General features: G+C 44.2%; 1 protein-coding gene across 3 annotated transcripts in view; it reads left to right on the top strand.

Annotated features, from left to right (window-relative positions):
* Nucleotides 1–26,470, top strand: part of ITPK1 (inositol-tetrakisphosphate 1-kinase) — a 230,712-nt gene that overhangs the window by 131,383 nt on the left and 72,859 nt on the right. For all 3 annotated transcript variants that reach the window (XM_090033903.1, XM_090033904.1, XM_090033905.1), the window contains one exon: nt 11,814–11,931. In XM_090033903.1, the coding sequence (XP_089890029.1) occupies nt 11,814–11,931 (118 nt within the window). The remainder of the gene's footprint in view (nt 1–11,813; nt 11,932–26,470) is intronic.

The following is a 26,470-nucleotide window of genomic DNA, read 5'->3' as shown; positions in this document are numbered from 1 at the left end:
GATCAGCACCAATAAAAGGAAAAATTAACATTATGGGCAGTCAGCTTTTTTTGACCAGTGTAGCTGATACTATCACCCATGAATGCTGTGTGCATGCAACCCAGCAGCTTGGAAAGCAGCATCTGGCTGGTAAGTTGGGGGGGAGTGGGGAAGAAAGGAGCATGGGGGGCAGGTTGAGGCCCCCACAGTGAGGGAGGGAGTGGGGCAGGGCAGGTGCTGCCCAGTCAGGGTAGTAAATGCGACCCCACCAGGAGTGGGATGGAGCCGCAGGTGGTAGCCTTCACCCCACACACAAATCTGGAGCAGCACATGTCCCCCATGCCTCCCCTGGGGGTGCATGCAGCAGCGGGAAGCTCTCTTCCTGCCCCCTCCCCCCCACGCTCCCTGAACAAGCCGCCCATGGCTCTGTTCCACCCCTGGTGGGGGTGCATTCATCACCCTGGCTGGGCAGCGTCTGTCCTGTCCCAGCCCCAACTCCAGCCCGGTCTCCAAACTGCCAGGGTGCATTCCTGTAAATTGGCTATTGGGCTGGTATCAGACAATGTGACCGATTTAATAATCGGTCATTAGCATCAGCCAAGAAAATCTTCATTAGTGCACTCTACCTACTACTCTTTCCTAACCCACCTTGCTAAGGAGGGGAATTTGTTTTGTGCTGCCCGCTCTACCTGGGTGGGCTGAATAGTCCTTCCCATTGCAATAATACTGTGCATTAGGTTGGAAACTGGACGCCTGGGGTCTGAGCTAAATTGCTTTTTGGTTTAAGTGTGTGTCCTAGTGATTGATTTACATGTTGTTCAGAGTACATTGCAGCCTTTGCTGTTGCTGGCAAATCTGCAGTGCTGCCTAATTTCAGATGTGTAGCAGCTGAGAAATGGTTTCATTCAAAGCTGGTTTCCTGCAGGATGTCGTACATGGGCCTCCTGTTTATGTATCCTTAGTCAGCTGCCATTATTCATATGAATGCCATATGGTCTCTTTTATTTAATTTCAAAATGGCTAAATTGTCTGGTAAAATCTGTGATCAAAGTTCATGCCAGTGAACCGTGCTTCAGTGCAGGGAAGATTTTCTCTGTCTCATTTTCTCTAGTAGTATTACTGTCGAACATCTGCCCTGAATACATTGGGGTAATTGTGAATACCTCACCACTTCAAAACCTGGGAACAATTTGCTATAAGCAGGTCAAATTAATACAAGACCAAGCCATATAGTTCCCTGAAATTACTCTCCAGTGCTTGTTATCAGCACATTAGTGGTGCTAGTCATATACCACCTCATGCTGCTTAGTAGACCACATGATCTCCAAGGGTGTGGACATACAAACAGTTTATCTTGGGCTAAATAGGGTGGTGCTTCTCTGAGTATCACCTCTTCACAGTAATTCCCTTTGTTTGCGCTCTGACCCTGTGAGAATTGAGAACTAACACATAAAAGCTCCTGTTCTTTCATTGCAGCATGGCTTCCATTTACCTTGGGTAAGAGCACCCATACTAGGCAGTTACTGCGGAACAGCTGATGTCTGCTGAATGCTGCTCATTTGCCCTACACTAAATTATTCATATGTCCATGCCCAAACTAGGTGATGGGGCCACAGGTGAGATCCTGTGGCTGTGTAGTGTTTGGGAGTTTCCCCAGCTTCCTCTTTCTACAGAAACTTTTTTTCCTTGTTACAGTTCCCTAAATATTACTTTGCAGTTTGCAAGAGTGATGTGGCCTTCATTTCATGCACATTGTAAAGGAAAGAGTGACTTACCAAGTCAGTGATCAAACTGACCATAGGCTTGTTGAGTCATGTAATTAATGCATAAGGTAAGGGCACAGCCACTGATGATATGCAGTACTGTCAAGGCAATATATAACTAAACATGGGACATGTTAAGTTCTTATTGCAGGACTTGAAGGGTGATAAATTTGCTCTGGGGACATCTGAATAATTCCACTGTATTAGTTTAGTTATCTTCACAGAACCACTGGCAGACTGATAGGAACACATATCAGCTTGGCAGCATGTTAACCTAGTGCTTGATGAGGTTAGTTTAGGAATATGAGAGGACAAAGACAAAACAGTCCAGAGGTTGGATAATAGGACTGAGAATCAAGCCTCCTGGCTTCTGTTCCTATCTCTGCTACTATCTTGCCGTGTGACCTTAATGTCAGTCAGTCTGTTCCTTGGGCTGCCCATTTGTAATGTTGATATGACATTTACTTCCTTGCTGTGGAGGCTTACCAAATTGTAAGTGCTTTGAAATCTTCCTATAAGCAGCACTACTGAATTGCAAAATAGAATGGTGATCATTATTAAATGCATCTCCAATAGACTGATAGTAAATCTGAAGTGGTAATAGTCTAAATTAGGATCATGTACCAAGTACTATAGAAAGAAATCCAGTACTTCCCTGTCTGGGTAGTACGTGACAAATGACAAGTCAATAATGCCCTCTGCAAACTGGCTCACTTATTAACCAATAAACAGACTGTTCTGGGCTCTAGTTGAAAAATCTCTCTCTGGAAGGTAACAAATGCTATATACTATTTTTCCTTCAGCTCTGAGGTGAGAGGCCAGTTAGCAGAGATAGATGAGAAAGCAAACGAGCACTTCCATTAGATAAGGTAGAAATCCACAAGTTGTGAGCTCCTTATCTTTGAGGTTAATTTTATAAGCTTAGCTGAGTGAGCTGCTTTGCTACAAGGAGGTTATAAACACCTCCTTGTATCAAAGCCCAATATCACATGGCCTCACAAAGACAACCCTGTAAGAATGGAGAGCTAGAAGTGGTCAGTCAGTATACTGGCCTTGCATCTCAAGAGAGCAAAATTTATATCACAGGAGGGTGATAATTTTGGTTTGGTCCTATTCTTCTATTTATGCACTTCATCAGATGACCATCCTGTGTTTCTTTGTGCACAGTGATTACCACCAGCCTCTGAGTGTGCATTGGCCCAGCTATGTGGGGAACATTGCTTAGCATCTCTTGCAAAATGGCTTGGATCTCGCTAGTGCCTATAAGGCCTTCATTTTTAGGAATATTAAACTTAACTACAAATGAAAATAATAAAACAACCAGGAATGCCTGAAAGGAACTTGATGTTCCCTCTTCCTCCCTGTCATTATTTCTTGGCCAACTAGCAAGCACCAAATCATCTAATGTTTTTTTTTCTTGCACTGCAAGGCAAGGTGGTGCAATAGGGAGGGCACCTAGGAGAAGTGGCTTTAATTCCTAGCTTGGCTATTGCTTTGCTGGGTACCACTGGGTGGCTTGTTTCTATCCCTGTTCCTCCATTTCCTATCTGTAGAGTGGGGATATTGTAGGCTAATCTCCTTTGTAAAGCCTATTGGAGAGCTACAAATGTAAACCACCATACTGTATGTACTGTGCTACTAGTAGTAGTACAAGAGGGTGGATTTGGTCCTGTCTCCCATCTCTGACCATAGTGCTGATATGAGTTTGCAGTGACTGTGGCTGCTTTGACTTACCAAGACAAGTCACAGTAGTCCTGTCTAGATGTTGTGTATTCATATTCATTTACTGAGCCCAAAGCACTTTACAGATAGGGAAATGAGGCATGGAAGCCAAGTGACTTTTGCACAGCCGTATAGCAGAAGAGAGAATGGGTTTCCTGTGTTGTCAGCTTGTTTTCTAGCCACTGGATTGTGCTTCTGCCAGGCTGTGGTTAAGAACCATAACTCATCCCAAACCTTCAAAAATTATCATAGATTTTCTTGGCTGTATTGGATGTGGAGGGTAGAAACCCAACTGGGTGAAGTTCTGGCAATATTTAATCCATAATAAACGAGGGCTGCAAACTTCTGGCATATACAGGTTTCTGGCTTGGATGCAGAAGGGTGCACCCTTTTGTCACTTGTGTGTAGGAAGTTTTCATTGACTCTTTGCACCATTTGGATGCTGTTTGCTGTAGTAAAATGTGTACACAGGAGTTGGTGGAGCAGGGAATTGTCCTGCCAGCACTGAGCAATGTTCAGGGAGACTGTTCAGTGGGAGTACTATAAAGTACATATATTTTAAGAGGTATTACTCCTTGGGAATATAGTAGTTTATTGATTTCCAATGGCCTTCCATTGTCTTAAATTAACATATCTCCCTGCTTCCCCCTGTCTCCACATCACCCAACTCTCCTACATAGCTGTGGCAGTGTGTGAGTGGTCCCATTAAACAGTCTCCCTGAGCATTGTTCAGTGTTGGCAAGACAAAATATATAGATAGATAGATATATTAAAATGTGGATACATTTTAAAATGGAAAGTGGTGAACCTCACAGTTGAGCTAACTACACATTCATGACCTGGCAAGTAACTAGTACTTGTTGCCTTCCAGCTTGCCATGCCATATGGAAATAGTGTCATATCCCCCTTGTTCGGTGGATGGGCTAAAGCTCAGATGATCTTGAGCAATGGATTGTCTGGTTTGCTTGTGATGCTTCATTTGTCCTTTCCAACTATCAGCTTTTTTGCCACCAAATATGATTTCCAGGGTTGAAACTGTCTACTTTTTGTTCCTGCTACTCCAGAAACTAGATGCCATGAGCTAGAGAACAGGCTATGCTGTTCGGTAGGATGAGAAGAACTCATAAAGCCTGTGCTTCTAACGGCCCTTAAAAACCAAGATGGGAGTGATGAGGCTTAAATCATCATCTTTTTAAAAAGGCTTGGGCCAACCTTCAGTTGACAGCAGCATGTATGTGTCTGTTGTGAGCAGTCCCAGTCAACCCGCTCAAGACGTGTGGGACAGACTTGGCATGTCTTCCTCTTTCTGATTTTGTAAGCCAAGTTCTCACTACCCATGTAAAACCAAAACTAAAAAAAACAGTCTACAGAAAGAGTGAGGACAACTTGTCTACCCTTTTGGGAGTGGGAAAGGGAGGGGGGCCTTTCAGAGGAGGGAAACAAGCCCAGCTGCTGAGCTTCCATGACTACTAGAGGGAACCTGATATGACTGCTATGGGGGGGCCCCGCTGCAGCCTCATACAGGTGGGTCTCAGTTGCAACTTGCGAATCTTTATTAATGGTTGAGCTGTGTCTGATTGTCTAAGCCTATCCTAAAATGAAGACCTGTCCATAGCTTCCCAGTAAACTGACAATATGGAGCATTGAAATACTTCTGTTGGCTTTCTCTGGGCATTGGATCAGGTGCTTTCAGGTTGGCAGAGAACACTTAAATAATCCTTTTTCTTTGATTAATAGTACCACCAAGCTTTTGGGCAGGAACATCATGTCTAAAGACTTTTAAGCTGACCAGTAGGTACTTCATCTTGGTCTACTGACTTTTATTTTTTTGCTAGAAAGATTTTCAAGATATGTGCTCCTGCTACTACAGCTGACCAGTGTCTCTTCTGAAGAGTTAGAGGGGTAATGCAATGCATTTGGAGCAATCCTAAACTCTGGAATATAAGTCTGGTTGTGTTTTGCTGACTGGGCTAATCTAACATGGATTTCATAACATGGATCTAAATTTCATTTGATTGAAATTGTTCAGGGTCCTTGGGTGCCTCCTACCTGACTCTGGAATCGGGCAAGAGGAGAACCAGTACCAGCGTGAGGTCAAGCAGGGAACAGGCATTAAGCATGCTCTGTAAATGCACGGCCAATTTTAATTTGATGCCTCAGTGAATGTTTTCTTTCTGGCACCCCTCCCCCCCAAAACAAACAAACAAACAAAAAACAACAACCCCAAACAAACAAACCCCCCCAAAAATGAAAAACAAAGCATTCTCTTAGCTACCACAAAGTCTGGCATTCCAAGGGAAGTTTGACTTTGAGAAGTGAACATATCTCTGTTTTTGTCTTGTGTTTAAAGGTTGTGACTAGGAAAACTTTTTGTTTTGATTAGAACAAAATGCTTTCAGCCTGCCGTGGCTGTAAGGGACTTGGATGGGTAACTTCATTCAGCGGAACTCCTTTCTAGTCGGTTACATTAAAGATGATGGCTGGTGTGGTGGAAAGTTAGCAGGCTTGTTCATTTGTCATCCAGGGCTGTTTTTTGTGAACAGCTTCCATTCCACCAGCCCTGTATTTAAAAAATAAATAAATAAATAAAAATAAAAAATAGTTACATCACCACCATGAGGCTTCTGCTATGTGCTTTAAATGATTGTTTTACGTGTGAAAAATTTAAGTCTTTTTTTATTTATTTTTTCTCCTACCTGGAAATCTGTGGGGAATAGCAGGTGTTCTGCTATTCTTGGTCCACAAGCTCCATCTGTCTTCCAGATATCTATTCTTGTTGGAGCATTTGCTTTCATCGTAGACCTCACTTTTCAAGGATGGACAGCCCAGGGACTTCCTCCTGGAGATTAATACCAGGTCTTTCTGTGATGATGGATGATGGGCAGATTATGGTGGAGGGTTTTTTTGTTTTCAAATTCCCTCTGTACCCAGCAGCCCCCACACGCCTAAGAATCAACCTTCTGTTTGTGAGAGTATACAACAGCAAAATCCTTGGAATATCAGTAACTTATAAATTTTGCTTTTGCAGGAGTTATGAAAACAAGTAGAATTGAAAAATGAGGGAACCAGCAATGTGAAATATTAAACTTTATTAATCTAGTAAAACAAACTCTGCTCAGATGAGTTTTGAGCATTATACTTGCCCCTAAGTCTTGCTTGTCAACTGTTGTGGTTTTACAAACATTTGCCTGTTTTTAAAAACTGTTTTTCTGTTTAATGCTGTTGTAAAAGTGACCCACACTTGATCATGAGATAGTCATGCACATATGTGTCTGCAGAATTAAGTGCTGACTAGTCAGAGAAAAGGTTATTCAGAATTGTTGACAAAAGCACTTTGGATTATAGGCAAAATGTTTCATTCTCTGTTATACTCATCTCATGTGGCAATAGCAGGTTAAAAAAAGTTGAATGTTGAGTTAATGGAGTCGTCTTAAAACAGCAAAACAAACCTTTATATGTGAGGTTGAAAATGGAAGGTAGCATATCCAAGTGAGAGAGCCTGAGCATTGGGAGTCAGGGGGGCCTCCTATATTTTACTCGATACTAACTTCCTCTGTGGCTTTAGTTGGTTCTTTAGCCTCTTTCTATCTGCCTCTCCCCTCCAACTCCACCCCTTGTAATATATAGCTCTACTTAACAGGGGTATTAGAAAGGCTAATGCTGGTGAGATGTTTTAGAGATGAAAAACCCCCTATGTATAGATGCTAAATTTTATTCCTGCTCTTGTTAGTATATATTTTATTAGCATAGAAAATATATTTAAAATGTAGCATAATACAGTAAAATCTGTTATTCGGCATTTCACCAACTGGAATTACTGTATTAACGGGAGTTTCCAGCTGGTTGGTCAGATGCGGGGGGGGCAAGGGAAAGTTTGCATGTGGTGGTAGCTGCCTCTGCCCACCACCCTGTGCTGCCACCGCTCCATTCCACGTTATCTGAAAACTCTGTTGGATTATTTCAGATAATCTATGTTGTTTTTCATCTAGCCTTTCTTAGCACTTATCCTGGTATTTGCAAGGGTGGATGTACTGAGGTCTTTTACAATGACATTGTAGGGTTTAATTGTCCTTCAGCTTTTCTAGCTATTTTTTTCAGGTGAATGGCACCCTGGTCATCACTTCCTCTGTCACACACATCCATCTAAACAAGACTTTACTTTCTGCAATGCATCCAGATCTCAAACTGGAAATCCTCAGTTGCTCGTTGAATTCCAGTTTCATTGCTGGCCTTCTGCCAGCAGCAGAGCTGGCACAGAGCTTTCCTAACCGCCAGGCTGGAAATCTAAACAAAGGAGGATCTGCTCAAAAGTCCTTGTTTCTTCTTGTTTGCTTTTGTTATGTGAAAGATTAGAAAGAGGAAAACATCCATGTTGCCTGGGTCAAACTGAACTGCAGCCCAGGGACAGCTCCCTTCCCAAATATCGTCACAAAACCTAAACCTCCTCCAGCTTGTTGCTCAGGCCACTGGAGCCTGTGCTTGGAAATAGACAGTTGGTAAAGCCCAGAGAAGGAACGTGAAGGTCAGTTGATTGAGGTGGGTAAAGATGAGCTGAACAGACCAGTTAAACTCCCCAAGCTGCAACCTGCCTCTGTTTTTGCTTTCCCCTTCCCGCATCTCTTCTCTTCTAGTTCACGTTTGTAGTCATCAGCATGCTACCAGGATTCTTCCACTTCAGTAACTGGTTAGTAGTGAACAGATTTGTGTTTATTTTACATAAGGAGAAAAAGCAAGTTTCATAGGATGTGGAGAGAACTTCTGTCTCACCTGTCTCGTGTTTCAGCCATTTTAGTAGATATTCCCCTTGCTTACATATATACCAGAACATGCTCTTACAATAGCAGGTGGTTGTTCTGCTGCCCTTGTATCCAGTGATCCCCACCAAGGGGTCAAGATGGTCTTTGGAAGTACCGGTATTATTCCCATGAAATAAGTACAAAGCTTTTTGGGTTTCTCTGCACCCCACCCCACATTGCAAATATATGGGAATATCTGGGGGATCTGGTTTAATGTGGATGATGGGAAGGAGTATATGCTCACATGACTGGAGTGGTATGGCAGAGACTAGGGGAATAACACCAACGCATGCATGTGGGAGCTGTTGAGCCTCTAGGATTTCTGTTGATCTGGCCATAGGATGGTGTTCATCTTCAGTGGAGTTTATACAGCCGTTCCCTATCAAAGGATGGAGGACTTGCCATGAGCAGATGATAGTGACTTGGCACAGCCCTTTGTCCTGTGAACATTTTGAAGAAGAGAGCTCTACTTTATGCACTGAAGATGACATTTTCCTTTGGTGATTGTTAAAGGTTAACTTCCTAGGACTCTTATTCCTGTTCCAAGTCCTTTTGTTTACACAGGCAATGCATGCCTTCATTGTTCTGCATTGGCAGCCTCTGTATTTTACCATTCCTATGCACGGAGGCTTTCAGGTTGCCTGAGGGACAAGAGCAGGACAGCAGGAGTACCTGAAGTGAGTTTGGTGCCAAGGAATTTCCTGTTCCTTGGTAAATAAAGCCTCTCTCTCAGGTACTTGTGTGCGTGCAAAGATGCTGTTTATCTGGCTGCCATGGTGTGCAGATCAGGTCAGCTCATTGTTTTGTGAAATCCTAGAATAACTTACATTGGGCTTCTTAATGTCTGGTGGGTTGCTTTTTTATAGCACTTTACCTTCATGGTATGTTGATCTTCCTGCTAGTTGGCAGGGGTGGTTAGTCTGGTGTGTTTCCTTCTACCAGGAAGATGAAGAGCTGGCTACTGGAAAATAGCTTTGAAGTGCTTCTCTTTCAAGCTCCTACCTTCAGTGGAATGGACTTGGTACCATTCCCTTGCTCAGTGATTGGGTGAATTTTTTTTAATTTTATTTTTTTAAATATATTTTTATAATTTTTGTTAGGAACAGAGCACCATACAGCATACAATGGGGTACCAAAGAGAATATAAGTCCCCAACTCTGGAAATGCAAAGTGTAGCCTGGGCCAGAACAATACAGAAAGTAATGTTAACTACAAGAAGGTAAAGAGACTGTTGTTGAGCATCAGAGTGCTTCATGAAAGCTGGTGCTTTACGGAAGGATCAGAAGAGAACAAGGAGAGATGTTTTACAACATCGGAGGCTGGTCTGAGTGTAAGGGTCGAAGTGAAAGATGATACGAGGTTGGGAGTGGGATGAGTGGGCAGAAGGGTAAACCAAATCTGCGGTGTGTCCTGATGAGTTTGAATTTGATGCAGTAAAGCAGCTAGTAGAGATTTGGAGAGTGAGAACTGTGAAGTGGTTACCACAGAGTAAACAAAGAGTTAATACACACTCCAGGAAATCTTCAAGATGACTGCTGTTGTTTTATAGAGCTATCAAGCCATAATACAGATGGTGGTTGTGTCAAATTTCAGATTCCTGCCTTGCTCGGTCTATTTATCTTGCGTATGTATGTGACTCCCATGCTGTAATTCAGTTATGTGTACTGGATTTATCCTTTATATAGTGCCTTTCTGAAGTAGGGGATTGCTACTATCTCTGTCTTACAGACAGGAAACTGAGGCACAGAGAAACTACATAACCTGGCCAGGGTCCCACAGGAAGTACATGGCAGAGCAGAGAACTGAAACCAGTCTCCTAAGTCTTGGGCCAACCATTGAACTGTCTGTCCTTCCTTTGGAAAAGGCCTTTGTGAACAATACACCTGCAGGGACCAGCATTTAACTTGTATTTGAAAATTCTGTGGGGCATGTTTTCAGACGTCTCAACCTATTTTATGCTCTTTAAAAGAGTGAATGTGGCTTTTTCTCTCTGCAGCGTTTGAGAGAATCTAACCAACTGCATCGTACCTTCCCCTAGTGTAGTAGGTGATGTCAGGGGAGTTCATTCTTTCAGCTAGTCTCTGACACTTTTGTGGTCAGGAGAAAAGAGCTTTTTACCTGTTTCATGCTTATCTGCTCAGAGTGAAATCTTGGAGCCCAGCTTTCATTTGGAGAGGAGCCTTGTAGCCAGGGACAGCATCTGCAGGGGTAGCATGTGGCAGCTGTTTAAGTTTGACTGCTTGCGACCTCACTGTGGAGCTGGCCCAGTGCCTTTCTTTTTTTGGGTGGTGGTAAAGACTTGTGCAGTGTAACATACACCCCTCTGAGTAATTTGTTTGGTAATTCTAAGAGAGGTATTAAATATGTAAGAGCATGTGGTGCCACATAGCATGTCAAGGGCCTGTGAAGGAAAGCCATCTGTGTGATCTGAGCAATGCAACAGAGCTGCTAAACTACCCCTGGCTCCTCTTCAGTTCTGAAGAATAATCCCTCTGCAGCAAGCAGTGAATTACATATATTCATTCAGCAGCAGGAAAAGACTTGTTGGTGCCAAAAAACAACTTGCCCTCTCCATATTTGGAGCCAAGTCACATGTTGGGAATCGCATGTCTTCATTTCCAACCCCCCCACCCCCACCCAAGTATCCAGCACTGTCCTCAGCACTACCTTGTGGTGTCCTGAGTACCACTTCTAGTATAGTACATAAGGAAAAACAGAAATTATTGGAACATGTACTATGTAAATAGATTTGGAGAAATGAACAGAAGTTAAGCTAGGACTGACTTGGAAATGGCATTGAAGAATGAAGGCAACTTTATTCTGGGAACATCTTGTCTGTTTCTAAATTGTTCTGCATTTGTGGGACCTGGTTGGGTGGCCTCCCATAGCAAGGGTCTGAAGAGCTTTTCTGCAGAGATGTAACAAGATGGATGCCTACAACTAGCACTCTGAAAACTCTACCATGTCTCAGTGAAGCAGCATGATCGCCTGCCAACTTGTTTTCTGTTCTGTTCTTATCGTTTGGTTCCTAACTTGGGCAGTCAGCACAGCTTGAGGATAATAATAAAAATAATGTTAAAAAACCCGTATTAGTTCTGAACTTCTCTTCAAAGCATATTGATGCGCATATTCTGTTTAAACTCACTTGATGCAATTACAAGGCTGACCTCAGTACAACAGCATGTCATCGTTCTCTTTTTCTAATGGTTATTCCTGGCAACTCTCACAGCTGCTGTTGTGGTGCTTTGCCACTGGTACACTGCTGTGCTGATGTGGTTGTGGAGCATGTTACAGCACTGGTGGTGAATATATGCTAGGATGTTGCTGTCCTAAATACTGTCTGCCATAATATATGCATTCCAGTGACCAGAAAGTCTAGGCTTTCTCTGGAACAATAAAGGCAGCCTGTTGGCTTTTTCTTGGAGAGGAGCTAGCAACTGATTGAATAGGGTTTTAAACCTTTCTCTGTCTTATGCTCTTTCCCCTTAAATTTCTACTTTTTGTGCTCTACAGGTAATCTGGCAGCAGCTTTAACCCTCTTATTGTTTTTCAGGAGTATATTGATGCTCACCCTGAAACCATTATCTTGGACCCCCTTCCTGCTATCCGGACACTGCTGGACCGATCCAAATCTTATGAGCTTATTCGTCAGATAGAGGCCTACATGCAAGGTAGGCAAGCAACTTTCACCCCTGAAAAATATGCGCTTAATAGTATGGGTTGGTAGAGGAAAGCACATGGGATTCAAGGAAGCTAGGTTCATGAAAGCATTCCTGGTGGGTAGGCCCCTTGCATTCAATGAGTCATAGAAGCCCAAACACTTGACACATTCCTTTGTCACACGGTTGTATTCTGAGGTCCAGGATTTTTGTTTACAAATGCCTGAGACTTGGGGTTCAGCCTAGTTAAACTTAAGGTGCAAGTTTAATAGGGAACAGATTTATTACACTGTAGCATGGGAAAAATCTCCAGGAAACCATTGTCTTTTTATATACATCAGTAAATTGAAATTACTCTGCACAGTCTGACAGCTGATCATGGGAATGCTGAGGCCTGGATTTAGGAAGGGATTATTAAAGGAGAAAAAGTTCCTGGAGGGCCTAAAAACAACCAAGCTGTAAATGGAGACAGTTTTATTTGAGGAATCTTGGAAACTTTCTGCACATGTTGTTGCTAGAGATGGAGACAGATGCAATTCTGGTGTTGGCTACTTACCTACAATAGATGTGCTTGTTTTTCTTTTTATTGTCACCATTTGAATTGTATTTCCATGCTTAGAAAGAATGCTTTTGGGGCTCAGATGATTCTTTTAATTTGTTACCTTTCTCCTTTTATTTTTGCCATGTAACCTGATATAATGAAATACTGATTCCAAGGATTTTAGTTTCTTGAGCTTTTTTCTTTAGGTCCCTTCTAAATAGCTCTCACAGTTGATTAAAACAAAAAAAAAAAAAAGAAAAAGTTTTATCCTGCCTTCAATGAGAATGATGAGCTATAGTTTTCTTATGGTTATTAATATTTAGTGAGTAAACAACAGATAATTCTTGAACCAGTTCCTGCATTTAACCTGAGTAGCCTTTGCATGTTCTAAAAGCAGCTGTTCCAAGAATCGTTTTTTTTCATGGTGGGGGGGAAAAAACTGCTTCCTATTAAAATGTGTTCCAGTGTGATTATTTAGCTAGTTGTAATGTCTGTGTAGTTCTGTTACTGTTTTGATTTCTAGGTCAAACTTCCCCCAGGGCTATATTTGTATTTTTATGCCTGGGGATGTGTGTCTATGTGGCTTCTACTCGTCTGTCTGGCCCCTTCAGCCTGGTCCTTGAGAGTCTCCCAAACATGTAAAAAGAAAAGAAAGAACAGCAATCTCCCTCCCAGTTTCTCTCATCCTTGTGTGTGTGTGTGCGCACATGCCCGTGTGCACTCCTAAACTGGGCCTCTAGGCAAACAACATAGAGACTGGATCTTCCTGTTTGTGTTCACGGTGAACTTTCCTTAAGCAGATGGCCTCTTAATTTTGTATCGGTACAGGCTTTCTCAGTGCATACAGCTTTATTCCTAGATATATTGGCTTATAAGGAGTGAGTTGGGGGTCCACAAATGTATCGGTCAGTAAAGCTTAATCTGCATCTGAAACCCTTTTTTAATGGGGTTGTCTAGAAGGCACAGCTCAAAGTCAAACAGGTGTATCCGTAAATAACGTGGCTGTTGTAACACTTCCATCTTCTATAGACTGGATTCTTTAAAATGGAAGTCATCTTAATATTTGACTACAACTAGTGGATTCTTCAGTTAAAGATGTCCTGTTGCACCACGGGATGTACCATGATGGGTGGTATAGTCCAATTTTGTGAACACAGAGTTGGAATAATAGGGGTGGAAGAGACATCTGGAAGTCCCCTACTCCAACACACTTCCCAAGACAGGATCATCCCTGTCTAAACCACCTAAGCCTATCAGACTTGCCTGGGGCCATGGGCTTGTTCTGGACTGAAGTGTTCTTCATGGATTGGATCCAGCCTGGGGCATGGGGGTGGCTGCCATGGTGACTGCACTGGCAGTGGCTCTGGGGGTAGCAGTAGGCTTAGAGATGGGGAGCCCTGCAATGGCAGAGGCCTGGGGGTGCAACAAAGATTCAAGGGCAGCTGCAGTGAATCAGACTTCCTGGCAATGACCATATTAGCAAGGCCAAAAGGCACTGCCTGCGGAAGCAGGACACATCCTTCAATTTCTGGTAGCCTGGCAGTAGCCCAATTGGCCAGATGGAGAGACTCCATAGATCATATGTTTGACACTTGAAGTCTAACCTGCTCTTAAATTTCCAAAGACTGGAGATTCTGTAGTTTCTCTAGGTAGCTTGTTCCAGTACTTAGCCAAACTCATACTTGAACAGTTTTCCTCTTCTGAAGTGAACATAAGAAATGTAGAAAGTGTAGCTACAAATATCCTTAAGGAAGTCCATTTCATAAAGAATCTATGCACATGCTATATACCCATACTTTAGGTCAGGGGCGGGCAATTATTTTGGTTGGAGGGCCACTTAATAAGTTTTGGTGAGCTGTCAAGGACCACATGGCTAACGCTACCCCCTGACAGCTGCCCTACCTCCTGGTTGCGATCTTGGGACCAGAAGTCCTGCCCCTAACCCCTGACTCTTATCACCAAAAGTTCTTCCTATAGTTTCATAGTAGCTAGAGTCGGAAGGGACCTAGGTAGATCATCTAGTCCGACCCCCTGCCTTGGCAGGAAAGAGCACCGGGGTCAGATGACCCCGGCAAGGTGCTCATCTAACTTCCTTTTAAAAATCCCCAGGCTAGGAGCCTGCACCACTTCCCCTGGAAGCCGGTTCCAGGCCCTAGCCGCCCTGACTGTGAAGTAGCGCCTCCTAATATCTAATCTAAACCTACCCTCCGCCAGCTTGTGACCGTTATTCCTGGTCACTCCTGGCAGCACACGGGGGAACAGGGACTCCCCCAATACCTGCTGATCCCCCCTGACCAGTTTGTAGCAGGCCACAAGGTCCCCCCTTAACCTTCTCTTGTGGAGGCTAAACAGGTTCAGGTCCCGTAGCCTCTCCTCATAAGGCCTGCCCTGCTGACCCCTGATCATACGAGTGGCCCTCCTCTGGACTCTTTCCATATCGTCCACGTCCCTCTTGAAGTGTGGCGCCCAGAACTGGACGCAGTACTCCAGCTGCGGCCTGACCAGTGCCGCATAGAGGGGGAGGATCACCCCCCTGGACCTGCTCGAGATGCATCTGTGGATGCATGACAGGGTACGGCTGGCCTTCTTGACTGCCTCCCCACACTGCCGGCCCATGTTCATCGTGGAGTCAATGACGACTCCAAGATCCTTTTCCGTCTCCGTGCTGGCAAGAGGGGAGTTCCCCAACCTGTAAGTGTGGTGCCGGTTCTTCCTCCCCATGTGCAACACCTTGCACTTATCAGTGTTAAACCCCATCCTATTCTCATCCGCCCACCGTTGCAACCTGTCAAGGTCAGCTTGTAGCCTATTGCACCCTTCTAGTGCGCCCACATCCCCCCACATCTTAGTGTCATCAGCAAACTTGAACAGGGTGCTTTCTACCCCCTCATCCAAGTCACTGATGAAGATGTTGAACAGTGCGGGCCCGAGGACCGAGCCCTGCGGAACCCCACTGCCCACGTCCTTCCAGGTCGAGAAGAACCCATCCACTACCACCCTCTGGGTGCGGCCCTCCAACCAGTTGGCGACCCATTTGACCGTGTGGGCATCGACACCACAGTCTCCCAGCTTTTTGATGAGGACAGGGTGAGAGACAGTGTCGAAAGCCTTCCGGAAGTCCAGAAAGACTACATCCACAGCAACCCCTGCGTCTAATGATTTGGTGACCTGATCGTAAAAGGCCACCAGGTTGGTCTGACAAGACCTGCCACTGATGAACCCATGTTGGTTGCCCCTGAGCATGCATTGCCCCGCAAGGCCCTCCTGGATGTGTGCCAGGAGAATTTTTTCAAAGAGCTTACCCGGGATTGAGGTAAGACTAACTGGCCTGTAATTTCCCGGGTCCTCTTTTTTCCCCCTTTTTGAAGATAGGGACCACATTGGCCCTCTTCCAGTCCTCCGGCACCTCACTAGAGCACCACGAGTGCTCATAGAGCCGCGCCAGGTGTCCCGCAATGACCTCGGCCAGTTCCTGTAGAACCCTAGGGTGAAGATCGTCCGGACCAGCGGACTTGAACACGTCCAGCCTCTCCAGAAGTACCCTAACTAACTCCTCGCTAACCCCTGGCCCAGGGGTGTCTCTCCCGGGGCCCGAGGGAGGCCCAGCAGGGAGGTGGCTGAAGTGGTCCCTACTTAGGACCTCTTGCCCTGAAAGTACTCTGGTGGGGGAGGGTGCCATCTTGAAACAGGAAAAAAAAATCATACACTAAAAAAAAATCAAACAGCCACTATAACTTAATTTATTTTAAAAAAATATTTTTGTCCCAATTTGTGTTTTGTGTAGTGTATCTAGAGATGATTGCATAATAGCTCAAAATATACTCTTACTCTTGTATATGGTGTGTAGGGAGGGTTAAAGGGGTATATATGGGGGCTGTGTGATTTGAGGAGTGGGTGTGGGTATGGTGAGTGGGGGGGTGGGTATGGAGGGGTATGGGTGCAGGGTATGTGGTTGGGCTAGGGGTGGGTGGGTGTGGGTGTGTGTTGGGGGTATGGTGGGAGGTAGGGAGCCAGGACCTGCCTGTTCCATCTCAGATGCAGCACACAGTTCCTAGCTGCAAGGTTGGGACCTGTATGGCACAGTACAGAGCCAGCCCAGCACAATGTAGTTCTGGTTGCATGACTGGGGACTGCAAAGGTTGGCATGGAACAAACTTGGCCCAGCCCAGTCCATCCTGGCTGTGGTACACGGTTCCCAGCCACAAGACTGGCACCCATGCAGTGTGGCACAGAGCTAGCCCGGTCCAGCTCCTCTGTGTCGCATCATGTGGGTCCTGGTTTTGCAGCAGGGAACTGCGCACCATAGCTAGGATCAGCCAGGCTGGGCTGGCTCTGTGCTGTGCTGCGCGGGTCTCGGCCTTGCAGCTGGGAACCGCATGGTACAGCATGGAGCCACACCATTCTGGTAGCACACAGCTCCCCACTGCAGTGCCGAGACTCGCGCGGTGTGGCAGAGGGGATGGGGCCAGGCAGGGCTGTCGCCATGCCGTGCTATGTGGTCCTTGGACTTGCAGCTGGAACCATGTTGTCAGGCCAGGCTGAGCTCTGGCTGAGGCTGTTATGCTTCCCTTACCTCCAGCTGCTGCTGCCACTGCTTCTGCTCCTGTCCCTGCCATGCTGCTCTGCACCGCACTGCTCTGTGTGGGCAGACAGGAAGCTTCAGCTCTGGCTCTAGCTCCCAGCTGCTTTCCACCCACTCTGCCCACCCGGCTTAATGAGCAGCCCCTGTAGGCGGGCCGAGTGCCTTGGTGAGAATAGGACTCGCATGGTGTGTTGCTAGAGTAGTGCTATTTGAGGTTGCAGGACTGCCTGTAAGCCAACACAGGTTTGTCCCCTCTGGCTACCTTGAGATGATCACCATTTTCACAGGAGGGGTTGGAAGTCATGAATGATGTGCCTGAAGTGTTCAGGTTGGGGACTGTAAGAGACAGCCGAAGGGATTTATTTGCCCTTGCCCTGGGGTTGGTATTGTAGCAGATCAGAGCGGGGCCTGAGTCTGGCTCTGATCTGAATGGCTACAATTTTCAGATTTGTATTATAATTGTAAAAATCCCTGCTCCGGATCTTTTAAGGTGTGCATCCTAGTTGGTGGGATCAGAGCAGGTATGGTTGTAACATAGGGTTTGGTTGTAGACAGTGGATCTAGTGGTGTAGCTAGGATGAAAGCAGCTGGCATGGAAGTAGCTGTAGCAGTCTGTTAAGGCACTTAAACACATGCAGGGAGCCTGCTCCAATGTGCTGGAAATCCAGTGCATCTGAGTGGACTTAATTGAGTCTGCTTGAGCATGTAAATTGCCGCACTCTGGCAGCCTCACGCGTCAGCGGCACAGTGCATCCCTGCGCTGAGAAAATGGTAGATGTGCTTTGAAATAAAACATGTTCAATGTGCTTTAGTTCAAAGCGCCCCACCGCTGCCGATACATGACACATAGGCACTTTTAACTAGTGTGGCTCACTAATTAAAAGGACCTGGCCCGACATCGGACCACATGTAAAAATGTCTTTGGTTTCCAACACAATGTGATAGAAAGGCAATTGTAAACTTTCACAATGGCATACAAGAAATGAATTTGCTGGGAGGAGTATTCCAGAGCCAGCTTGATGGATGCATAGAAATTTAGTCCTGGTGGAATTTCTCTAGAAATGTATCCATTCTTGTGTATCCATCTGATGTCATCCATGTACCTTAAGGGGATAAGAGGGCAGCTGCAAAGGAAGTGGACTTCAAGGCCATAAATATATTGGGATGCTGGGGTGCCATACATGTGCCTATGGCAGTGCCATTTGTTTGTAGGTATAGGGAGTCCCCAAATCTGAAATAGTTGTTTGAGGACAAAATGGAAGTGTGTGACAGAAACAGAAGCAGTGTCCTTGTTGCAGATAATGTTCTTTATGGTTTGTAATCTGTCCTCATGAGGGATGTTGGTGTACAGAGATGTAGTATCCATAGTAGGTAATATGATGTTAGCTGGAAACTTGTCACAGGAAACTAGTTACTTTAGGAAATCTATGGCACCTTTCAAATAGCTGGCAGCTCCTGTAGCATATGGAAATAGGATTGAGTTGGTGTAGCCAGAAACTCTGTCTGTGATGGTACCAACTTTGGAGAGAATGTAATACCATAGGTTGCCAGGTTTGCAGATCTTGGATAGTAAGTAAAAGTTGCCTGGCCTGGGCTAGTGGAAGGTGGAAGCAGTAATCCTCTTTCATGTTTCCAGCAGTAGGTTCTTTGAGATTTTATCCGTTTCCTTGTGGTATTATTGTGCCATGGGGTCCTTGGTCAAGAATTTGTAGAACTCCATGTTGGAAAGTTGTCTCAGTCTCCTGTATGTGTAATGTTTTGTTCATGACAACAGTGGCACCCCCTTCATCAGCCTCCTGTATGGTGATATCAGTGTTATTTGGTGATATGCAGTGTTGTTAAGGCTGAGTGTGGCTTTCCATTCCTGAGGTCTCAGGTTGTAACATGTAGATTGTCAAAAAACAACAATGCATGAGTGGGTGCAGAGGTGGAAGCAATTCGTGTACAGGCCCAGAGTGAAGCTGCAGCCCTCCGATGGAGTCTAGGAGCTGTCTTTCCTGTGTAGTGTGTGGTTCAGGTCTGTGGTGGGCAATCATTGTCTGACTACTTGGGTGCTTACATGTGTGGGGAGTCTGCTCGGGAAATCCAGTGCGTTGGAAACAGACTTAATCAAGTCTGCTTGAGCATGTAAATTGACATGGGTTGGCAGCCTTGTATGTCATGGGCATGTCAGTGGCACAGCGTTGGCAGCTTTGCATGTCAGTGGCACAGCATGCATCAGTGCTGAGAAAATGGCAGCCGTGCACTTTGAAATAAAACACGTTCAATGTACTTTAGTTCAAAATACATTGCTGCCATTTTTGCAGCGCTGATGCGTGCTGCACCACTAATTATATCTGGTGGTGAAGCAGCGCCGGGCCCTTTTCATTAGCATGGCTTGAGGTCTCGCATATAAAAATGCCCCTAGTCATGGAAATATTGTTTTAGTTTTAGGTGCTGGGAAAGAGCCTTGAGGTCTCAGTACAGCTGCACCTTCTGTAGTGGGGCAGAAAGAAAGAGCACAGAATAGTATAGACACCTGAGCTGGGCTGAGGATGTGGTTAGATAGATTGAAAATATTACTGTGGATTGTCAGGTGGTGCTTGGAACATCTGAGTATGTTTAGAGACCTTTTTTTTGCTTCTTTTAAGGAGTGAAAGTATTTGTGATAGGCTTCATGGCTGGGTGCTGAGATCTCCTCTTGGTAACTGGTTGTTGTGTCCTGGTGGTTCTGTTTGCTTTTAGTTAGTCCTGCAAGTCTGGTGTTGATCTGTTCCTGTTTGCCCAGCAGAGCACTGGTAAGGGGGTCCCTCAATTAGTAATTAGAGTCCCTCAATTAGAAAAGCCCAGATTTTCAGAATAGGCTGTATGGTTTGCTGTGAATGTCTTAATTTTGGGGCACTCATCTTGGCACCTTTTTAAATGAGCGCAATTTTCAGAAAAATTTTGAGCGTTGCCCACAGAAATGCTAATCATTTTGAAAGTCTTGCAGTGTGTCCAGCAAAAACATTTAAAAACTACTTGCTTTCAAATTAAATCATGGGGCCTAATCCTAAAAATCTGTCTCTCTTGGTTATTCTTCTGGACTTCATTATCAGACTGTTTCAGCATATCATGCTTTGTACTGTAGGGGAAGATGAATACATTAAAGAGGTGCTAAAATTTGCCATCTCCTTTTTACAACCACAAAAAACTGTATGATTTGCCCTGTGTGAAACGGACAGTCCATGGCAGGGTAAGAAACTGAACTTGGGCCTCCCAAGTCCCAGGCCAGTATGCCCGCCATTTTCTTACAGAACCCCTGAGTGTCATTAAATGTGATAGCACTAATTAATGGTGTTTCATCCAAGAGATTCATAGGGATTGACATGATTCCAACTCAGGAAGAAGTAGTGCTCTCAAAAGGTGGGAAATGTTTCTAATGCTTCTCATTATCACTATGAAATGTGGGGCTTTTTTTTCTTTTTAGAAGAAATAGTCAGGTTAAGGGCTGTGGTTTCCCCTTGCCTATTCCCTTTTCATTTTCAGTGCCAATTCTGTGAACAGCTAGTCATTCTGAAATCCTTGTTTTAAAATAAACAAAAGCTTGGAAAAATATAATACGTACAGCACATACAGGATGCACACTTAGCTTAGTATTAAATATTAAGTATTAAATCTTAGCACACTTAGATCAGTAGTAAAATAGTTATCAAAAATGTTTTGCTGGTATAACACTTAGAGCTATAAAATTTGGAGCTGTAAAAAATTATTCTGAGAGAAAGTTCTCCCCAGAATAATGGTGTTTGGAAAAAATTAAGAACAGGCTTTAATGAAGAAACCACTTTGAACAGAGCTTTCTATGATCTCAGCTGTGTCTGCCCTTTTAAACTTTGACCCTTTGAACGGTATCTTTTGAGTTCCCTCGGGCATACTGATGACCTTCCATTGTGAGATGAGACTTACCCGTGCTTTTATGGTTAAGATGTTAGCAGATAATCAGAGTGACGTGGTCGTCTTATGATTTAATTTAGAAACCACAATATCTCTCTTGCACGTTGAAACTTTATTTAAAAGTTACACATTTTTAGTCCTCTATTTTTATTGCAAAACATCCCATAAAGTCTGAAGGAATTAAAAAAAAATATTCCTTACTTTTAACTTGATTTAGATGGTGGAAATGCACTACTTGGGGGTTTTTTGGTTTTTTTTTTTTTTTTTTTTTTCTTTTCCCCTATTTAGTTAGTCTCAGGGCAGTCATTAGACCTGCAGATATTTTTGGACAGTTTTTTTGATCGATTAACTGATTCCATGTGATTTTATAATAGGAAAATCTTATTTTTTTTTCCTAAAAACAAATTATTAGAAAAGCTTTAAATGTGAGGTGAATTTTCTCTTGATGTTGCCTTTGAGAGACAGAGGGAGAATTCATTTGTGACATAAGCTGTTGTTCTTAAGTTTCGCTCCCACTTAACAGTTGTCTTTTGAAGTCCAGGAGCTACTCCCTACAGATACTGTAAACAATATAAAACCATTTAACTATGACATTTGCAGCCCCGGACATAATTCAAACCATTTATGTTCCATTGTTTTGGAATTACGTGATGCTGTTGCTCTGAGTGCTGTTTTCTGCCCTTTTAGGAATACAAGCGACTATGTTATGCTCCATTCTTTTTTCACCGTGAAATTAGATCTTCCTTTGGCTTAGCTAGCAAAGTATCTCTTGCATAGTTGCATGGTTCTTTTATGACCAGAAACATGAGACATTTGCAATTTAACAGGTAAAGTACTGGATTTCAGAATGGGCAGTCTAGATTCTTCATGGAGATCTGTCGTTAACCATTGCCATTGATCACATTATGTGATCTTAGGCATTTCATTTACTTTCCAAATGACTCTGTTTTTCCTTCCCTCCATTTGTCCAACTTACGTATTTATATGCTAAATTTGTTCTATAGGGTAGGAGCTTTCTACTTGTTGGATATCTGTGTACTGCCTGACAAAAGGCAGCCTGAAATGATCTAAATCGGTGGGGGCCTACCTTTATTGTCAGGTGTGCCACAAATTAGCCTTGAACTCTTCCCGAGCGCCATTCCAATCTCCATCCCCTGCCTGATCCATGTTCTGTTTTCTGCTCCCTGTCCTGTCCGTCACTGCACTGCTTGTCTCTTTCCCGACATGCCACACACACAGGCTACCCATGCCACTTTGTGGCATATGTCACAGGTTGGCGACTCCTGATTTATAAATATTTTTAGATGTTGCTGTCATAAATAATAATATATCTGTTGTTCAATAGACGTGTTTGTGGGGCTAGAAGTAGGTACTTAAAGAAGTAGCCTGATTCTTTTAAAAGTGTTGTTGAGTACCCATGTTTCTGAAGCAGTGGATACGCATCACTTCTACAAAGTGGGACACCTATTTAGGTGTTGAAGTATAGGTATAAATGTCCAAATTCAAGAAACCATCATTGAAACTTTGGGCCAGTTTGTTATTTCACCTACCTTTCTTTGTCCTTTTGGATGCCAGATGTTAGAACATTGAAGGTTCCATCAGTGATTTGCATCTGCTCTTTCATCCAAGTTCACATGACAAAGGGTCTCTTGTCATCTAGACCTTGTCCAATTGCAGGGTATGTGGTTTATACATAGTGGGCATGTCTATACAAGGCATCTTAATATGCAATGGACTGTTCTACTGCACATTAGCATGTCATGGCAAAAACCATGCTAATGCACAATAGAATTAGTCTACTGTTCATTAAGCGTCACAAAATTATGTTCACCGTTACTACTGTGCATTGGCACAGCTACTGTGCCTTTATCTAGTACCAGTACCTCATCTCGAGCAGGTCCAAGGAGGTGATCCTCCCCCTCTATGCGGCACTGGTCAGGCCGCAGCTGGAGTACTGCGTCCAATTCTGGGCGCCGCACTTCAAGAGGGATGTGGACAGCATGGAGAGGGTCCAGAGGAGGGCCACTCGTATGATCAGGGGACAACAGGGCAGGCCCTATGAGGACAGGCTGCGGGACCCGAACCTGTTTAGCCTCCGAAAGAGAAGGCTGAGGGGGGATCTTGTGGCCTGTTATAAATTAGTCGGGGGGATCAGCAGGCATTGGGGGAGTCACTGTTTCCCCGAGCACCGCCAGGAGTGACCAGGAATAACGGTCACAAGCTGGCAGAGGGTAGATTTAGGTTAGATATCAGGAGGCGCTACTTCACAGTCAGGGCGGCTAGGATCTGGAACCAGCTTCCAAGAGAAGTGGTGCAGGCTCCTACCCTGGGGGTGTTTAAGAGGAGGTTAGATGAACATCTTGCTGGGGTCATTTGACCCCAGTATTCTTTCCTGCCATGGCAGGGGGTCAGACTAGATGATCTGCTCAGGTCCCTTCCGACCCTACAAACTATGAAACTGTTAGAGGCACTAGATTTAATGCACAGTAGCAAAGGTGCATTGATGAACGTGCCCAGTGTGTTTTCACTTGCAATAACTTTTAGTCCATTTATAAATTCCCAGCAATGGCAAACTCTTCTCTCGCTCTGGGGCTAAGAGCAGGCAGCCCCTCAACACAGTAATGCTGCTGTTTTCCAGTTAATGGAGAGGGGAGGGGAGAGCCGGAATAGCAGTATGAGTTCCAGCTGTCAATTTGTACAGCAAAATGAAGGAATGAATCCCTTCTACATGATGCTCTGAATTCCTTTGGGCCTGAGGTCATTCTGAGAACTGGGATCTCATGTCTCTTACACAAAGTGTTTTCTTCAAACCCATAACAAAGGGATTTACTTCTGGTATGAGAAAAAAACTGCCAAATTTTAAAAAGGGGGGTGGGGAGGAATCTACTTTTTCCAAAACTTTCTTTGATTTCACCTGCAGTACAGCCCTATTGTAACTGAATCAAAGAGTGTTCCAGGCATTGGCATTGCAATTGAGCAAGTGTCTTGCTTAACAGTTCCTGTTCCTCACCAAACATAATGCATAGCTTTTACAGGCATAGGGCAGTTGTTTTCAACATGTGGTCCCTGGACCTCTGGGGGTCTACATGCTATGTCCAAAGGGTCCTTGAAAGATGACTATGATCAATCAAAAGCATATGAATCCCACACTTACAATTCAGAGGGGTCTGCACCTCCATTCAAAAATGTTTAGGGGTTTTCAAATAAAAAAAGTATGAAAACCACTGCAGTAGGTTTCAGCTAGGTTGGTGGTTTGCTGGCCCAGTGCTGGATCCGCAAGATGGTTCAAAACCAAGAAAGGCTTGGGAGGTTCAAAATAGGAAAGATTATCTGCAGTTCTGGCTCCCAGTGTGCAGACTAGAACTTAGTGAGCCATCAGGCAAATGTTGATCTTGTGTCCCAGCAGTACTGATGCGGTTGAGTTCTGAGAATAAACCCATTTGGATGTTGTTTTTAGACACTCTGGGCACATCTACCCATGTGCCTGACTGTACAGTTGTTACTTTCTTGGCTTTGAACTGTCCTGCAAGTTTCAGCACTGGGCCAGCAAACTGTCAGCCTAGCTGAACCCTACTGCTTTAGCAAGTATTGAATGATTAGGCAGTAACTGCTGTTACTGTGCAGTCCTGGTGGTGCACGTTTTTGACCCTACTGCACTGTAGCAATGAGCTCATTGCAATGTAGCTCATTGCTACAGTGCAGTAGGGTCAATGTCGCAGTTCATGCCCACCAAGGCTATGTCACCATAGCTCATCACTACAGCGATGTAGTGTCTCCGTGTAGATGTGCCCACTGAGACTTTAATTTTTAATCTGTGTGCTTTGTTGGCCATATGTTTGGAAACCAGTTAATACTCACAGCACCCTTCATTTGACAGCCTCTACAAGGAGACTAAGTCGGAGCTCTTCATCCCTTTATTATATAGTAGTGTGGAAACATTTGCTCTCACTCTTCCTCATGTAATGTAGAAAGATATCACTTCAGGAGGTCTGCATGCATTTGAAAACATGAAGGTGACAAAGATCTGAGTAGTTTTTAGTTTGGATGGTACAAAAGGAGCTGATATGATTCATTTGCATCCTTCCCAGTTAAAGTTTTATTTTTTTTTTTACCTAAAAGCATCAGGAAGTAGAGGCATCACTGCTACATTTTTACCATCCTCTGGCATGTTTCTGAGACATCTGCCACCTTGGCATTAAGTGCTGCACATGGTTATGTAAAAAATGACAAAGGTAATATTTTCTGCCTAGTTTCAAGGCTGTGGAGATCAGAGAGAGGGAGATTAGGAAGTTGTTACTTGGGGAAGGCTTAACTGAAACGATGGGAGTCTTTTAGATCTCAAAAGAGTCTAGGGCCTCATGACTTCCTTGGGCAAGAATTTTCTCAGCTGGCCTTCCAGCTAGTAAGAACTGTATCCCAGATACCTGGGGCAAGAAGGACTGGGAAGACATGGTGGAATGGCAAAATATATAGTTATTTTGAGACGAAATTAAATGTAAAAATGTATTGGGAAGTATTAGTGTCTTTTCTTGATTTGTCCAGCCCCATGAAGTGCTGTCATTTTAGTGGGTCCTGGAAGATAAAGCACCATCTGGGATGGCTACTTCTAACCTGGTTTTAGTTTCAAACCAGGATTTTGAATTTGATTTAAAATTAGCAGACAGCTAGCTGAACTCATGGGAGTGCCAATATAACATGATAACATCACTTTTTATTGCCTAAGTGTATCTCTGCCATATGCTGGCCCAGCTATAGGAGGGAGAAAATACCAGTGATAAAAGAGAACAAAAACAGCCTCTGGCTGTGAAGATGCAGCAGTCTATCCCCTAGGGCAGGCTAGTGAGGAGTAGTGTGATGGCAAAGCTTTGCAATTCCCCTAATTCGTTGTCATGTGAAAAGGGAGTATATTTGTTCTTTGAAGGAATTCCCTTTCTTACTATCTCTGCTGCTGTTTTCTTTGGACTGAATTTGTCTCAGCTCCTCTTTATCCGCAGGTATTATGACTTGTGATTGTAGAACCTGCACCAGTGGAGAAGATGTATAGTTGAGTATACACATACATACATGCACATGGTGCCTCTGCCTGACTGCCCTCTTCTCACTTCCCCCAGCCCCTTGCAGGCTGGATCAGTGCCAGCCTTCAGCGAGCTCTTTGCAAAAGTGCAAAATCCACATGTGGATTTTTAATTTTTAACAGAGAAACATTTTTTCTGGTAAAAGGGGAAATCCATGCGTTTTTTCCATTTTTCCATGGGAAACACAAAACCCAGATTCCTGGAAATGGAAAAAAACCCAACCCCTGGCACTTTAAATTTGGTGCACTCCCACGCTGAGCCTAGTGAATGCCCGGAAGAGGCAGAACATTAGTTGTACCTGACTTTCCCCACATCTGGTGTAGATCAGGTGCTTTAGTGGGGCTTTTTTGGCACTTCTGTCTAATAGTTGAGTCAGCTTTAGATAAAAGTTCCAAAAAGCCTACTGAAGCATCCAGTCTATATAGATACTGTGGAGCTGGG

Source organism: Crocodylus siamensis, chromosome 2 (genome assembly GCF_052110815.1).
Source record: "Crocodylus siamensis isolate JL-2025a chromosome 2, ASM5211081v1, whole genome shotgun sequence".
Lineage (NCBI taxonomy): Eukaryota > Metazoa > Chordata > Crocodylia > Crocodylidae > Crocodylus > Crocodylus siamensis.
Note: the sequence above shows the minus strand (reverse complement) of the source record. Positions and strands in the feature narration are given on the sequence as shown.